The sequence below is a fragment of the Coregonus lavaretus genome (genome assembly GCF_964263955.1).
Source record: "Coregonus lavaretus genome assembly, chromosome: 15".
Lineage (NCBI taxonomy): Eukaryota > Metazoa > Chordata > Actinopteri > Salmoniformes > Salmonidae > Coregonus > Coregonus lavaretus.
Window position 1 is genome coordinate 21954657 of NC_140002.1, and position 17277 is coordinate 21971933.

At 42.9% G+C, this 17277-nt stretch overlaps 1 protein-coding gene across 2 annotated transcripts in view; it reads left to right on the forward strand.

The window, feature by feature from the left end:
* Window positions 1-54: 54 nt before the first annotated feature.
* LOC311142058 (AP-2 complex subunit beta) overlaps window positions 55-17277 on the forward strand; it is a 69535-nt gene continuing 52312 nt past the window's right edge. The window contains exons 1-14 of one of the 2 annotated variants that reach the window (XM_084177612.1): window positions 55-191; window positions 889-943; window positions 1242-1347; window positions 1662-1797; window positions 1922-2167; window positions 2465-2655; window positions 3343-3564; window positions 11441-11561; window positions 13538-13633; window positions 13841-13956; window positions 14350-14515; window positions 15173-15271; window positions 15389-15648; window positions 15864-16059. In XM_084177612.1, coding sequence (XP_084033738.1) covers window positions 907-943; window positions 1242-1347; window positions 1662-1797; window positions 1922-2167; window positions 2465-2655; window positions 3343-3564; window positions 11441-11561; window positions 13538-13633; window positions 13841-13956; window positions 14350-14515; window positions 15173-15271; window positions 15389-15648; window positions 15864-16059 — 1992 coding nt within the window. In that variant the 5' untranslated portion in view covers window positions 55-191; window positions 889-906. The remainder of the gene's footprint in view (window positions 192-888; window positions 944-1241; window positions 1348-1661; window positions 1798-1921; window positions 2168-2464; window positions 2656-3342; window positions 3565-11440; window positions 11562-13537; window positions 13634-13840; window positions 13957-14349; window positions 14516-15172; window positions 15272-15388; window positions 15649-15863; window positions 16060-17277) is intronic. The other variant, XM_084177611.1, reaches the window with a different exon arrangement.

Below are 17277 nucleotides of genomic sequence, written 5' to 3' on the forward strand. Positions count from 1 at the left end.
CTATTTCCGGTGGAAATGAAATGTAATCCGGTGTTACGCCTTTCTAGCTCCGACGCACTTCACTCATTTTGTTTTTCCGGGAGTGCTATCTTTCCACGGCTAGCTATTCCTCTGCGGTAATCAAGGAGTAAAAACATCTTTCCAATTGTGGAATAACGTCACATTTTCTTATTGAAATTACCACAAAACAAGTCTGTACCTTTCAATTTGTAATTATGATTTTTTTGTGTGTGCCGTTTTTACGTTAATGCTAACTAACGTTAGCTACCTAAATGTACAGAGGCCTCACATCCCTAGCCAGCTAACGATAGCTTAGTATGACAGATGTTTTCCCTCCTCCACTGGCCTGGGGTCACACGCAAGACAATATTTGCCTTGCCATTTAAAATACTTGGCTCTGTTGTTAGGTTAAGCTTGCTGCATTTATAATAGCTAGGCTATTGACCAACCTGTTTTTTCACTTTATTATAAAAGGCAGTAAACTGCCTTCAAAACTAGAAAGCTAGCTAGCTAGTCAGTTAGTTAGCTAACGTTAGCTAGTGAAAGTGACGCTGATTGCTGCTGTCGTGACATCCAGCTATTGTCTGTCATGGGGTGCTGTAATATTTGTGCTTTGCTTGTTATGTCTCATTCAACTGTATAAAACATATTTAGAAGCCAAGATTATATATATATATATATATATAACTATAATTATTAGCAATGTGTCGTCGTAGCCTCTAGGCCAGAGGTGTCGCGTCAAACACACGCGCGGGGGTCCCCATCAAGCCCGCAGATGGTTCGAGTTAAAAAAACGTTGACTTTTTTTATTTAAATCACTACTTCATTGAGGCCTATTATATGTGTCCTGTCCTGTGTCCTCTAATGCTGGATATTTCCCTGTAACAGATTTGAAGAACATCAACAATGACTGACTCAAAATATTTTACAACAAATAAAAAAGGTGAGTCTTAAAACGATTCTTGGTATTGTCTTCTTCAATGACACATCACCCCCTTGATCAAGAGTGCATGCCTATCATTAGGCTGGTGTGAACAATATTAAACAGTGCAACATAACTCTTGATGGAAATAGATTGGCTCCTACTCTCCTCACAGACAAAGAATGTATGAAATTACCACTAAACTGTTCATGATAAAACTGACAACTGAACTGACAGCTCTACCAGTGTTGCTGGATGAGAGTATCATTCTGTTGTCACACTGGACTGTCACTAACATTGCATCTGTATCCTGTTACAGGGGAGATCTTTGAGCTGAAGGCAGAGCTGAACAATGAGAAGAAGGAGAAGAGGAAGGAGGCAGTGAAGAAGGTCATTGCGGCTATGACTGTGGGCAAGGATGTCAGGTACAGTACAGCTGATTGCATCCTTTGACAGTTCTGTGTGTTGACCTATACATCCCTCTGACATTATCTAATGACATGGTGTCTGCAGCTTCTGCTCTCCAAACACTGTTCAGCAATTACTTTTACTTTAATGTAAAAGAGACTGCCTACTTGCTATAGTTAGCAAGTTATGTATGATAATCTCTATTATTAAAAATATTTAAATGCAAAATGTTCTGACTTGATATGTAGAGTTATAATTGCCTCCCTGTCAAAATATTGTGAGTTATAGTGATGAGCTAACATTGACGATGTCCTATCCCTCTGTCCTTTAGCTCCCTCTTCCCAGACGTGGTGAACTGCATGCAGACTGACAACCTGGAGCTGAAAAAGCTGGTCTACCTGTACCTGATGAACTACGCCAAGAGCCAGCCCGACATGGCCATCATGGCTGTCAATAGCTTTGTCAAGGCAAGGCCTTTTATTTTTTGATACATGGTTTTCCACTTGCTTTGGCTTTTAACATATTACACAGCCTAGCCATTACAATACTGCACTTCCCTACCCATAGATATCTTACCTCTCTCTCCCTCAGGACTGTGAGGACCCTAACCCCCTGATCCGGGCCCTGGCCGTGCGCACCATGGGCTGCATCCGCGTGGACAAGATTACAGAGTACCTGTGTGAGCCGCTGAGGAAGTGTCTGAAGGACGAGGACCCATACGTGAGAAAGACGGCAGCAGTGTGCGTGGCAAAGCTCCACGACATCAACGCCCAGATGGTGGAGGACCAGGGTTTCCTGGACTCCCTCAGGGACCTCATTGCCGACTCCAACCCCATGGTATGTAAGGCTGGCAGTAGGCCCCTAGGCACAACCCAGACTATGTACATATCTGTGTGTATATCATATCTATGTACATACATGTCAGGCGAAATTCTCAGACTTTTCTTATACACTTCATTCGTGGGCCTGGGGTAATTTAAAAACAGCCTGTAAGGGTGTTTTTCCAAGACCTGTTTCAACAGAGTTAGTCATGATTAATACTATTTCCCCTATGAAAGGCTTTGCTCACCATGCCAGACAAGACCGAGTACATCATGTTTTCCTAATCACTGGCCACTGTGTCTGAACCTCCAGGTGGTGGCCAACGCGGTGGCAGCTCTGTCTGAGATCAGTGAGTCCCACCCCAACAGCAACCTGCTGGACCTCAACCCACAGAACATCAACAAGCTGCTGACGGCCCTCAACGAGTGCACCGAGTGGGGCCAGATCTTCATCCTGGACTGCCTGTCCAACTACAACCCCAAAGACGAGCGCGAGGCCCAGAGGTACGTACACACGTTTTGTCGGCCCTTCAAACAAATAGATTAACTGAGTTAGTTCTGAAAACTTTTTGGATTTTCTATTTTTTTAAAATAGAAACTAAACTTAAAGCTGACTTAGTTGTCAGAGTAACATATTTGCAATACTCATCCAAGTTTTGTTTTGTGAGAACTTTTAAATGTTTGTTTGCAAATGTCTAAATCCTGCTTCATGGTACTATGCTGCCCAAAGGTCTTGTGAAATTTATATTTTCTTCTACTTTATGGTTGCCAGCCAATACATTTCTCGTCTTAGCCACACCAGTGCCACATACAAGGGAAACAAACTGAGACATTGCTGTGCTCCACTGTTTATATGCCCTTGCTGTTTGTTTAAATGTGGTTACACAGTATCACATCAATCATTCTAAATAGGGTCTAGAGATGCACAAACTTGCATATATTCATCCCAATATGTACATAAACATACAGACCACCAGATCCGTATAATTGCCTTATCAAAAAATACAACAAGTAGTTATCTCCTGTGCTGGTAGTTGTGATAAATCTCCACAATAAGTCCTGTGGACTAAATCTTTATCAGCTGCTGCGTTTGTGCATACATTCACTTGTTATGGTGTTGTCAACTTTTAATGACTTTGTAATATATGGATTGCACTAATAAACCTGTCTGTCCTCCACTTTCTCTCCCAGCATCTGCGAGCGGGTCACGCCCCGTCTCTCCCACGCCAACTCGGCGGTGGTGCTGTCGGCTGTCAAGGTGCTGATGAAGTTCCTGGAGCTGCTGCCCAAGGAGTCGGACTACTACAACACCCTGCTGAAGAAGCTGTCCCCACCGCTGGTCACCCTTCTCTCTGGGGAGCCAGAGGTCCAGTATGTGGCCCTCAGGAATATCAACCTCATCGTCCAGAAAAGGTCAGGGGGCAACTTGCTGATAAATACTTTATTGTAGGGCTGGGCGATTTTACGATTGCATCGTCTATCGATGATGTTTGACAGCCATTGTCTATGGTGACGACATCGTGATGTTCAAACGATGTTGTAGCATATTTGAACTTGACTGCACAGCCGGTGTCTGGCAGCACACAACAGCACAGCGCAGTGAGCACACAGCAGGGCAACATGCCCAATGGCCCATTCCCTATTTGCCATATTTAGTATTTATTAGGATCCCCAATTAGCTGCCGCCGAGGCAGTGGTTACTTTTCCTGGGGTCCAAACAGGAAACAACATAACAAATCAAATACATAATATACATAGCACTACATTTACATCACAATTTAGCCATTCAGCAGACGCTCCCACCCAGAGCGACCCACAGCTAGTGCATTCATCTTAAGATAGCCAGGCGAGACAACCACATCTCACAGTCATATTCCAACCACGTATCACATACATAATGCAAAATACAATACAATATGCATAAAAATGTCAGTGTCTCTTCACAATCCCTGTCGTGCCGTAAGGTGTTCTTTTATCTGTTTTTTAAAATCTGTTTTCTTTTGCTAGCTTGAGTTACCTGGGGTGGCAGAGAGTTCCATTTAGTCATGGCTCTATTTAATACTGTGTGTTTCCCATCCTCTGTTCTGGACCTGGGGACTGTGAAGAGACCTCTGGTTGCATGTCTTGTGTGATACCGATGAGTGTCCGAACTGTGTGCCAACTGCTTGAACAGACAGCTTGGTACCTTCAATACATCAACACCTCGCACAAAGACCAATAGTGATGCAGTCAATCTCTCCTCAACTTTGAGCCAGGAGAGATTGACATGCATGTCATTGACATTAGCCCTCCGTGTACTTCTAAGTGCAATACGTGCTGCTCTGTTTTGGACCAACTGCAATTTGCCTATGTCCTTCTTTGCCGCACCTGACCACACAACTGGACAGTAGTCCAGGTGAGACAAACTAGGGCCTGTAGTACCCGTCTGATTGACCTAGATATCAAGAAAGTAGAGCAACGCCTTATCATGGACAGACCTCTTCCCATTTTAGTAACCATTTGAGTCTATATGTTTTGACCATGATAGCTTGCTATCTAGGGTGACACCCAGCAGTTTAGTCTATTCAACTTGCTCAATAGGCACATTATTAAATAATAGATCCAGATGATGCTTTGAGTTTTTTAAATATTTTGCATCAGCCAATTGCTAGTTACCCATTCTAAAACTGACTGGAGCGCTATGTTAAGGGTGTCAGTTATTTATTTTACTGTTGCAGCCGACGTGTATTCTGCTGAGTCGTCAGTGTACATGGACACAGGCTTTATTCAAGGTCAGTGGAAAGTCATTAGTAAACACAGAAAACAATAATGGTCCAAGCCGGCTACCCTGCGGTACACCACACTCAACCGAATTTGCATTAGAGAGGCTTCCATTAAAGAAAACCCTCTGTGTTCTATTGACTAGGTAACTTTCCATCCATGATAAGGCAGAGGATGTTAATTCATAACACCTACGTTTTTCCAGCAATATGTTATGGTCAATGACATACACATACAAATGACAACATCATACAAACATCAACAACATCACACCAACCCAGACCCACTAGCACACATCCCCATCTCCAGCGCCCGCATCACTTTCCGACACATGGCCTGAAACGGCACCATTTTTTTCTTGCCGTAGCCCACACACTTTCAATATTTTAACAATAAATCATTAGATTTTTCCATCGTGTTAATGATGGCGGTTTGATTGATTTCCACGTTTTTAGTATACGTTTTTTCAAGATGAGTGATGAGAAGAGAATCGTCCAACCCATCGGGTATCTCACTACACCCATGTATGCCATGACTTGAAATATGCAGACAGACGGATTAAAAGTATGTTTACATTGTAATACTTCTGACAGCCAACTTTCTAGCTCCACCCACAACTTCTGGACTTTATAGCGTTCCCAGAAAGCATGGATTATTGAGTCATTATTAGTATTACACTTAAGACATGACTCTGCCGTTGTGCTGTAGAATTTGTACATTTTGTCTCTTGTATAATAAATTCTACACATTAGCATATACTGGATTAAGTGTCCATTTTCATTAACTGTAATTTCGTTAGTTATGCTCCAACTTTCCCTCCATCTAGTGCCAACATCAGTTCTTTTTAAGTCTTGGCTCTAATAGTTTATATATTTTTTTCTAAGAGATTGTCAGTTGGATATGCTCTCTGCAATGTTTTGTATATTTCCCTTATCATATGAACATCCTTTCTGACTCAAATAAGATTCCCTAAATTTGCTAATCTTGTCAACAAAAAAGTTTATGAAGTGGTTGGCAATATCAAAGGGTTTTGTTATGATGAAGGGTGGAGCTGAGTTAGCTGCCTAAAATTTCATTTAAGGTACTCCAGAGCTTTTTACTATCATTCTTTATATCATTTATCTTTGTTCCATAGCCTACATTTTCAGTACATACAGTACCAGTCAAAAGTTTGGACACACCTACTCATTCAAGGGTTTTTCTTAATTTTTACTATTTTCTACATTGTAGAATAATAGTGAAGACATCAAAACTATGAAATAACACATATGGAATTATGTAAACTCAGCAAAAAAAGAAACGTCCTCTCACTGTCAACTGCGTTTATTTTCAGCAAACTTAACATGTGAAAATATTGGTATGAATATAACAAGATTCAACAACTGAGACGTAAACTGAAGAAGTTCCACAGACATGTGACTAAAATAAATTGAATAATGTGTTCCTGAACAAAGGGGGGGTCAAAATTAAAGTGACACACCGCCCCAGACCATGACGGACCCTCCACCTCCAAATCGATCCCGCTCCAGAGTACAGGCCTCGGTGTAACGCTCATTCCTTCAACGATAAACACGAATCCGACCATCACCCCTGGTGAGACAAAACCGCGACTCGTCAGTGAAGAGCACTTTTTGCCAGTCCTGTCTGGTCCAGTGACAGTGGGTTTGTGCCCATTGGCGACGTTGTTTCCGGTGATGTCTGGTGAGGACCTGCCTTACAACAGGCCTACAAGCCCTAAGTCCAGCCTCTCTCAGCCTATTGCGGACAGTCTGAGCACTGATGGAGGGATTGTGCGTTCCTGGTGTAACTTGGGCAGTTGTTGTTGCCATCCTGTACCTGTCCCGCAGGTGTGATGTTCGGATGTACCGATCCTGTGCAGGTGTTGTTACACGTGGTCTGCCACTGCGAGGACGATCAGCTGTCCGTCCTGTCTTCCTGTAGCGCTGTCTTAGGCGTCTCACTGTACGGACATTGCAATTTATTGCCCTGGCCATATCTGCAGTCCTCATGCCTCCTTGCAGCATGCCTAAGGCACGTTCACGCAGATGAGCAGGGACCCTGGGCATCTTTCTTTTGGTGTTTTTCAGAGTCAGTAGAACGGCTTCTTTAGTGTCCTAAGTTTTCATAACTGTGACCTTAATTGCCTACCGTCTGTAAGCTGTGTGTCTTAATGACCGTTCCACAGGTGCATGTTCATTCATTGTTTATGGTTCATTGAAAAAGCATGGGAAACCCTTTAAACCCTTTAAAATTAAGATCTGTGTTTATTTTGATTTTTACGAATTATCTTTGAAAGACAGGGAAAAATGAACATTTAGTAACCAAAGAAGTGTTAAACAAATCAAAATATATTTTATATTTGAGATTCTTCAAATAGCCACCCTTTGCCTTTATGACAGCTTTGCACACTCTTGGTATTCTCTCAACCAGCTTCACCTGGAATGCTTTTCCAACAGTGTTGAAGGAGTTCCCACATATGCTGAACACTTGTTGGCTGCTTTTCCTTCACTCTGCCGTCCGACTCATCCCAAACCATCTCAATTTGGTTGAGGTCGGGTGATTGTGGTGGCCAGGTCATCTGATGCAGCACTCCATCACTCTCCTTCTTGGTAAAATAGACCTTACACAGCCTGGAGGTGTTTTGGGTCATTGTCCTGTTGAAAAACAAATGATAGTCCCACTAAGCCCAAGCCAGATAGGATGGCGTATCGCTGCAGAATGCTGTGTTAGTCATGCTGGTTAAGTGTGCCTGGAATTCTAAATAAATCACAGACAGTGTCACCAGCAAAGCACCCCCACACCATAACATCACCTCCTCCATGCTTTATGGTGGGAACTACACATGCAGAGATCATCCGTTCACCCACACCGCGTCTCACAAAGACACGGCGGTTGGAACCAAAAATCTCAAATTTGGACTCCAGACCAAAGGACACATTTCCACCGGTCTAATGTCCATTGCTGATGTTGAGATGTGTCTGTGACTTGAACTCTGAAGCATTTATTTGGGCTGCAATTTCTGAGGCTGGTAACTCTAATGAACTTATCCTCTGCAGCAGAGGTAACCCTGGGTCTTCCATTCCTGTGGCGGTCCTCATGAGAGCCAGTTTCATCATAGCGCTAGATGGTTTTTGCGACTGCACTTGAAGAAACTTTCAAAGTTCTTGAAATGTTCCGTATTGACTGACCTTCATGTCTTAAAGTAATGATGGACTGTTGTTTATCTTTGCTTATTTGAGCTGTTCTTGCCATAATATGGACTTGGTCTTTTACCAAAAAATGGCTATCATCTGTATACTCCCCTACCTTGTCACAACACAACTGGTTGGCTCAAACGCATTAAGAAGGGAAGAAGTTCCACAAATTAACTTTTTAGAAGGCACACCTGTTAATTGAAATGCATTCCAGGTGACTACCTCATGAAGCTGGTTGAGAGAATACCAAGAGTGTGCAAAGCTGTCATCAAGGCAAATGGTGTCTATTTGAAGAATCTCAAATATAAAATATATTTTGATTCATTTAACACTTTTTTGGTTACTACATGATTCCGTATGTGTTATTTCATAGTTTTGATGTCTTCACTATTATTCTACAATGTAAAAATAAAGAAAAACCCTTGAATGAGTAGGTGTGTCCAAACTTTTGACTGGTACTGTATGTGGTAGTTAGACTATTAACATAATGCAAGAGAACAATGTAGATTGTAGAAAGAGCAGCGAGCACCAAAGCAGCGCGAAATGTCAGATAGGGCCTAACATGTTTTTTTCCCCCCTCTCCAATGTCGGGTGATCATGGGCCTTTTCCGTTGTCTGGCTTATTGTTTTAATATCTTAATTTCCCTTTTTCTCCCCAATCCCCATTCAATTTTAACTTGGCATAGCATACTCTTTCATTATCAACCATCAAATGAATGTTTAGGCCTAACAGAGTTCCATCTCAGAAAGTTGTTTGCGAATAGCCTAAATAAAAACATAGTATAGTAATAATGAGAGAGAGAATAAACAATTGCAAGATAAACTAATCGAATAGGAAATTGACCAAAGTGTAGGCAAAATAGATTGTGCTGTCAGAAACTTCCTCCATGCAAACCAAATAGCCAATAATAGGCTATAGCCTACACATAGGCTACTTCAATAAAAGTTACAGTAGGCTAAATGTTACTTTTACAAGTTAAACTTATAAACTAATATTGTCAGTGTTTATTCGTGTCCTTGAATTGCGCTATGGGCAATCGAGCATAAGCTCCCACAGCAGCACTTTCAATAAGCGGGAACAAAACATAAATGAATGATGAGTCGGTGTCGTAGTTGTCTCACAAACAATTTTAGTTTGAATAGCTTACAAATTGTGCATTTATATAAAAGTCAACAATAGTCAGATAAAACAAATTATTATTTAGCCTATAACATTCTTTATAATACTTAGGCTAAGAACGAATAGGCCTATTATCCTTAGGCAATGCCTTTTGCCTATCGAAATGTAAAAATTCAAAATATACTATCCGATATAACAAATGATTATTAATACAATTCTTTATAACGCTTAAAAACGAATGAACATTGGCATAGGCTAAAATCTAATAGGACTATTAGGATATGCCTATCGAACTGTACACATCTTAAATATAGGCCTAGAAGTTACAAAATAAATAAATTAGCCTAAACAAAATAAGAATGAAAGTAACCTAAATGAGTGCAAAAAAACTAACAGTGCAAATAAGTCTTAGTAAAGTACAATGAGGAACCATTAGGTCTAGTTGTTTTTTACCATGTCTTAGTCCTACCTAAAGGTTTCTGGCAAGGAACACCAACATGTTCACCTTTTCTGCCCTAGAGAAGCAAACTCAGGAGGATGATGGACTTGTAAATGTTGACAGAGGTTTGTAGTTTGTCCATCCTTTGCCCATCCTTTGCCCTGATAATCTTTTTGCGTATTCTGCAAGTGACTTCGGTCAGAACTGCCAATAGGCAAAGAAATTATTTCTTTCCCACCAGGTCAGCCATAATTTTTTTTCTGATTTAGCGCAAGGCAGGCTATACTATAGGTACTAAGTGAAATCCCATCCCATCCCTTTTTTTTTTTTTGCAGACAAACTGTCAAAGTAGCCTAATGGAAGAATGTTGCAAATGCGCTTACCCAGATGATCAAGATTAAATAACAATAGCCTACACTTGATATGGCTATAATATTCATTTTTAATAGGTAGGCTAATATAACTGATATCTGAGTATTTTTATGGACAAGAGAGAAACATAGCCCTACCAATTTGAAAACCTAGACTAGCCTCCAAGGGATCAGGGCTGGAACAGAGCCATCCAAATGTAGTTTGCTGATGTCAACGTTGTGAACCCCATGGTGGCGGTGGGGTTATGGTATGGGCAGGCATAAGCTACGGACATGAAAACAATTGCATTTTATCGATGGCAATTTGAATGCACAGAGATACCGTGACGAGATCCTGAGGCCCATTGTCGTGCCATTCATCCGCCGCCATCACCTCATGTTTTAGCATGATAATACACGGCCCCATGTCAGAAGGATCTGTACACAATTCCTGGATGCTGAAAATGTCCCAGTTGTTCCATGGCCTGCAGACTCACCAGACATGTCACCCATTGAGCATGTTTGGGATGCTCTGGATCGACGTGTAGGACGGCATGTTCCAGTTCCCGCCAATATCCAGCAACTTCACAAAGCTATTGAAGAGGATTGGGACAACATTCCACAGGCCACAATCAACAGGCTGATTAACTCTATGTATTAGGAGATGTCGCGCTGCATGAGGCAAATGGTGGTCACACCAGATACTGACTGGTTTTCTGATTCACGCCCCTAACTTTTTTCTTTTAGGGTATCTGTGACCAACAGATGCATATCTGTATTTCCAGTCATGTGCAATCCATAGATTAGGGCCTAATGAATTTAGTTAAATTGACTAATTTCCTTCTATGAACTGTAACTCAGTAAAATCTTAGAAATTGTTGCATGTTGCGTTTTTAAATTTTTGTTCAGTGTATTTCTTTTAAATTGTTGGACATAAAAGACTGTAAAAACACCAGCAGGTCAGCTCCAAGTGATTTTAGTTTTGGAAATCTGTTCCAAAGTATTCCCACGCATAATAGAGATATATACTGTATGTGATCGTATACAAATGCAAGCAAGGTTTGAAATTATTATGTTTTAGTCAAATATTATATCTGTTTCGGCTTCTTACGGTCAATTTGCAGTCCTGACCATCCGCTCAAGAAAATATCAGCCCACGGCTGAATCTAGTTAATTATCCCTTGTTTAGCCCTTTCTAAATTAATCCTTCAGTGATGTGGAATGTTTGATGTTAGATAAGACTGTTTCGTTAAGATGTTTTGGCACAATGTTTTAGTTTTGTGCCATCCTCACTTCCTTGCCACTAGATGACAGCATGTATCTTCCTATGTACCCTTCCCCTCTCTCAGCTCTGTTGGTTCAGATTAGGACCAGATGGATAGATCGATGTTCTGTTCCTATAATAAATGTCATCTCTACTCTTTAGGCCTGAGATCCTGAAGCAGGAGATCAAGGTGTTCTTTGTCAAGTACAATGACCCCATCTACGTAAAACTTGAGAAACTGGACATCATGATTCGCCTGGCCTCCCAGGCCAACATAGCCCAGGTACCGCTCATGGAACCCCATACCTCAGTCAATGGAAGTCTACAATGAGTGTACAAAACATTATGAACACCTTCCTAATATTGAGTTGCACCCCCTTTTGCCCTCAGAACAGCCTCAATTCGTCAGGGCATGGACTCTACAAGGTGTCGAAAGCGTTCCACAGGGATGCTGGCCCATGTTGATGCCAGTGCTTCCCACAGTTGTGTCAAGTTGGCTGGATGTCCTTTGGGTGGTGGACCATTCTTGATACACAGGTGAAACTGTTGAGCGTGAAAAACCCAACAGTGTTGAAGTTCTTGACACACTCAAACCAGTGTGCCTGGCACCTACCAGGGTTCGTATTGTCATGAAAATCCTGAAAAAGTCATGGCATTTTTAAATGGTGTTTTCCAGGCCTGGAAAAGTTTTGGAGAATCTGAAATGTTTTGGAAAAGTCATGGAAATTGTTAATAATTTCTGTTGATGTAATTTATTTAGGCACAGTTAAATATTTTATCAATCAAATATAATCAACATATTAGCCAGGATCGTTATGCATAGTGCAAGACAAGTGGGCCGTTGCTCAAGGAGTGAGAGACAGTCGGACATTGCATCAGCAGGTAGGCCTATAAAATATAATAGAGAACAGATTACATCAATGATGGTCAACCATCCTCCAGGAGAGCTTATGGGTGTGCAGGTTTTTATTCCAGTCCCTCTCTGACAAACCACAGTTTAGAAATGAACTGCTCAACCGGACCTTGATAAACTGGCCCTGATGTGTTTGAGCAGGGCTTGATCAAAAGCCTGAACACCCAGTAGCTCTCCAGACTGAGGGCTGACCACGTGTTTTATACAGTTGCCTAACAGGTGTTCTACTTTGTGGGGGGGTTAAGTGCCTTGTACAGTGACAGGAGATGGTACATGGGATCAGAGAGCAGCCTCCCAGTGTCGATACCACATTACGCTTTTTTATAAGTACATAGAGATGCCAACAATTGTTGGCCATGGACATTTGGTTAAAGGTCATGAAATTCCATCTGTCAAAATGTGTATAAACCCTGCTACTACCATTCAAAGGCACTTAAATATTTTCTTGCCCATTCACCCTCTGAATGGCACACATACACAATCCATGTCTCAATTGTCTCAAAGCTTAAAAATCCTTCTTTAACCTGTCTCCTCCCTTCATCTACGCTGATTGAAGTGACATCAATAAGGGATCATAGCTTTCACCTGGTCAGTCTGTCATGGAAAGAGCAGGTGTTCCTAATGTTTTGTTCACTCAGTGTATATTAGGGTGTTCATTTCTCATGATTTACTGTACATCATTATATACTTAGTCACTCTACACAGAAAACTATCGTTGTACCATTTTGGTGAAGCTAGCTCAGTACTGTGTATGTTTATTTTTTATACTGTATATGTTTGACTTATAATAATGGTATTGGCCCTCAGAAATATAACGTTTTGTTAACATAACAACATGGCCCTCAGAAAGCATAGCTTATTCAAAACCCGACTTCCATCCATCTGTTCAGCCGCACCTCTATATCGAAGACTAATTTCAACAGAAACGTTCATATCCCAATGCTTCACTCCTAATCAGTCTTAGCTGGTGCTCTGAGCGGCATCCTGTCAGACGATGCCTTAATGAACACATGTTTTAGATAGCGGATGTGCTCGCTTCCTTCGCGGTTAAGAGCCGAGATAGCTGTCAGCGTGATTGACAGCTAAGGCAGGCTCAGACAAGCTCGCTGTAAATGAGCCATTACAGTCCAACAGAGACACACTCCCTGGATAAACACTGTCTATGAGGGAGGCTTTGGTAGCTTCTCTGACTGGCCTTGGGTAGCTTAGCCTTGTCTGCGTACACAATTTACTAACCTCAACCTTATCTCCTCAAGCTATTCGCTTACAGTGTCAAGATGTTTGCTTGTCCTCACAACGTGTGTTTGTGTCATGTTTTTCACTCATATGCCCTGCTCTCTCCCCAGGTGTTGGCTGAGCTGAAGGAGTACGCCACCGAGGTGGACGTTGACTTTGTGCGTAAGGCAGTGAGGGCCATCGGACGCTGTGCCATCAAAGTGGAGGTTGGAATCTGAGACACCATCATAGACGGACACACAGAGGATCTCTGATCAATGTCTATCTGAAATTCAGATTTTATAGCTGTTCCATAAAAGTGCCATCCAATCCTATAAAGTTGTTTGAAGGAGTTTAAACGAGGTACTTTGGCCACTGTGATTTTTAAAATTTTTGGGTCAGTGTTGATTCTGTTCCTGTTGTCTCCTTTTTAGCAATCTGCTGAGCGCTGTGTTAGCACCCTGCTGGACCTCATCCAGACCAAGGTGAACTATGTGGTGCAGGAGGCCATCGTGGTCATCAGGGACATATTCCGCAAATACCCCAACAAGTAGGTGTCCTTTTTCCTCCGTTCCCGATAATTATCAATGAAGTTGGAGATTTCTTTCCTCATTCTTTTCTTTTGTTTTTCAGTAGGGGCTATACTGCCCCTGTCTGTCTATACAAGACCTTTTGTTTTTCAGTAGGGGCTATACTGCCCCTGTCTGTCTATACAAGACCTTTTGTTTTTCAGTAGGGGCTATACTGCCCCTGTCTGTCTATACAAGACCTTTTGTTTTTCAGTAGGGGCTATACTGCCCCTGTCTGTCTATACAAGACCTTTTGTTTTTCAGTAGGGGCTATACTGCCCCTGTCTGTGTCTATACAATACCTTTGTACATCCCCAGGCCCAGACGGACACTAGTATATACCCTGACCCTTTGTATTCTTTCTCTCTCCTCAGGTATGAGAGCATCATCGCCACGCTGTGTGAGAACCTGGACTCTCTGGACGAGCCAGATGCGCGCGCCGCCATGATCTGGATCGTGGGCGAGTACGCTGAGAGGATCGACAACGCCGACGAACTGCTGGAGAGCTTCCTGGAGGGCTTCCATGACGAGAGCACGCAGGTCAGTTGTCCCAGAGCACTCAGGTCAGTTGTCCCAGAGCAGATTACTCAGGTCAGTTGTCCCAAAGCACTCAGGTTAGTTATCCCAGAGCAGAGCACCCAGGTCAGTTGTCCCAGAGCACCCAGGTCAGTTGTCCCAGAGCACTCAGGTCAGTTGTCCCAAAGCACTCAGGTTAGTTATCCCAGAGCAGAGCACCCAGGTTAGTTGTCCCAGAGCACTCAGGTCAGTTGTCCCAGAGCAGAGCACCCAGGTCAGTTGAGGTCAGCAACCCTGGTCCTCTGCCCAGTTTCTAAGCTACCTCTACCCCCAGGACACTTAATATAAATCTGTTGGTTTCATTTTACAATCTTAATGCCAGATTGCCTGGATGATGCGTTTGGGACTTTTACACCCTGCCAGAAATTTAACTAGGGCAAAAACTGGATTGGATATGGTTATAGCTCCAACTTGCCCTTGTATGTAATTTCTGCTATATTGCTTTCATTAAAGTCATGTTTTCAGTTCTACACATGTGCCTTAGGGATAGGGGCTAGGAGTTGATTTGGTCCAGCCCTAACAGTAATAACCTTTTATCTGGGTTTGGCAGCTACTTTCACTATTTGAGCAGATATGAGGTTGGGTCAGACCATTCACAGCCTTGGGGGTGTGTTGTTTCAGGTCCAGCTCACTCTTCTCACAGCCATCGTTAAGCTTTTCCTCAAGAAGCCCTCTGAGACTCAGGAGCTGGTACAGCAGGTCCTCAGTCTGGCCACACAGGTGAGACACACACATACACACACCAACACGTCTCCCTCTTTTTCTTCAAACTGTCCCAAACTTAAACTCATCACTGTCTATTCTCAGCTGTGATTCCTCCCCCTTGTGTCCTCCTAGGACTCCGACAACCCTGACCTGCGTGACAGGGGTTACATCTACTGGCGCCTGCTGTCCACCGACCCGGTGACTGCCAAGGAGGTGGTCTTGTCCGAGAAGCCCCTGATCTCGGAGGAGACAGACCTGATTGAGCCCACCCTGCTGGACGAGCTCATTTGCCACATTGGCTCCCTGGCCTCCGTCTACCACAAGCCCCCCAACGCCTTCGTGGAGGGAAGCCACGGCATCCATCGCAAGCACCTGCCCATCCAGCACGGCAGGTGAGACACAGTTACCAGGAAGTTACTCAGTTACCAAAGTCCCAGGAAGACACACTCAGCTAACCTCCAAACAACACGTCCCTCCCCATCTAGCGCAACACATAGGCAATCATTGCTTACACACAAATACCAACATCTGCTCCCCCATATAAATGAAATAGAATATTCATTACGTACTGTATATCTATGTGCCCTCCTCTCTTCCCACCTCTCAGCATTGACACAGGCGAGAGCCCTGTGAGCGCAGGGCCAGCAGCCCCTATTGAACAGGCCCAGTCAGTCATCCCCTCCCAGGGAGACCTGCTGGGAGACCTACTCAACCTGGACCTGGGTCCCCCCGTCAACGTGCCCCAGGTCTCCTCCATGCAGATGGGTGCTGTCGACTTGCTGGGCGGAGGCCTCGACAGCCTGGTGAGTGAGAGATACATACACACACAATTGCAAACAACATGCTCACATAAAGGTTTATTTACAGTTGAAGTCAGAAGTTTACATACACCTTAGCCAAATACATTTAAACTCAGTTTTTCACAATTCCTGACATTTAATCCTAGTAAAAATTCCCTGTCTTAGGTCAGTTAGGATCACCACTTTATTTTAAGAATGTGAAATGTCAGAATAATAGTAGAGAGAATTATTTATTTAAGCTTTTATTTCTTTCATCACATTCCCAGTGGGTCAGAAGTTTACATACACTCAATTAGTATTTGGTAGCATTGCCTTTAAATTGTTTAATTTAGGTGAAACATTTTGGGTAGCCTTCCACAAGCTTCCCACAATAAAGTTGGGTGAATTTTGGCCGTTCCTCCTGACAGAGCTGGTGTAACTGAGTCAGGTTTGTAGGCCTCCTTGCTCACACACGCTTTTTCAGTTCGCCCACACATTTTCTATAGGATTGAGGTCAGTTCTTTGTGATGGCCACTCCAATACCTTGACTTTGTTGACCTTAAGCCATTTTGCCACAACTTTGGAAGTATGCTTGGGGTCATTGTCCATTTGGAAGACCCATTTGCGACCAAGCTTTAACTTCTTGACTGATGTCTTGAGATGTTGCTTCAATATATCCACATAATTGTCCTTCCTCATGATACCATCTATTTTGTGAAGTGCACCAGTCCCTCCTGCAGCAAAGCACCCCCACAGCATGATGCTGCCACCCCTGTGCTTCACGGTTGGGATGGTGTTCTTCGGCTTGCAAGCAACCCCCTTTTTCCTCCAAACATAACGATGGTCATTATGGCCAAACAGTTCTATTTTTGTTTCATCAGACCAGAGGACATTTCTCCAAAAAGTACGATCTTTGTCCCCATGTGCAGTTGCAAACCGTAGTCTGGCTTTTTTATGGCGGTTTTGGAGCAGTGGCTTCTTCCTTGCTGAGCGGCCTTTCAGGTTATGTCGATATAGGACTTGTTTTACTGTGGATGTAGATACTTTTGTACCTGTTTCCTCCAGCATCTTCACAAGGTCCTTTGCTGTTGTTCTGGGATTGATTTGCACTTTTCTAACCAAAGTTCGTTCATCTCTAGGAGACAGAACGCGTCTCCTTCCTGAGCGGTATGATGGCTGCGTAGTTCCATGGTGTTTATACTTGCGTACTATTGTTTGTACAGATGAAAGTGGTACCTTCAG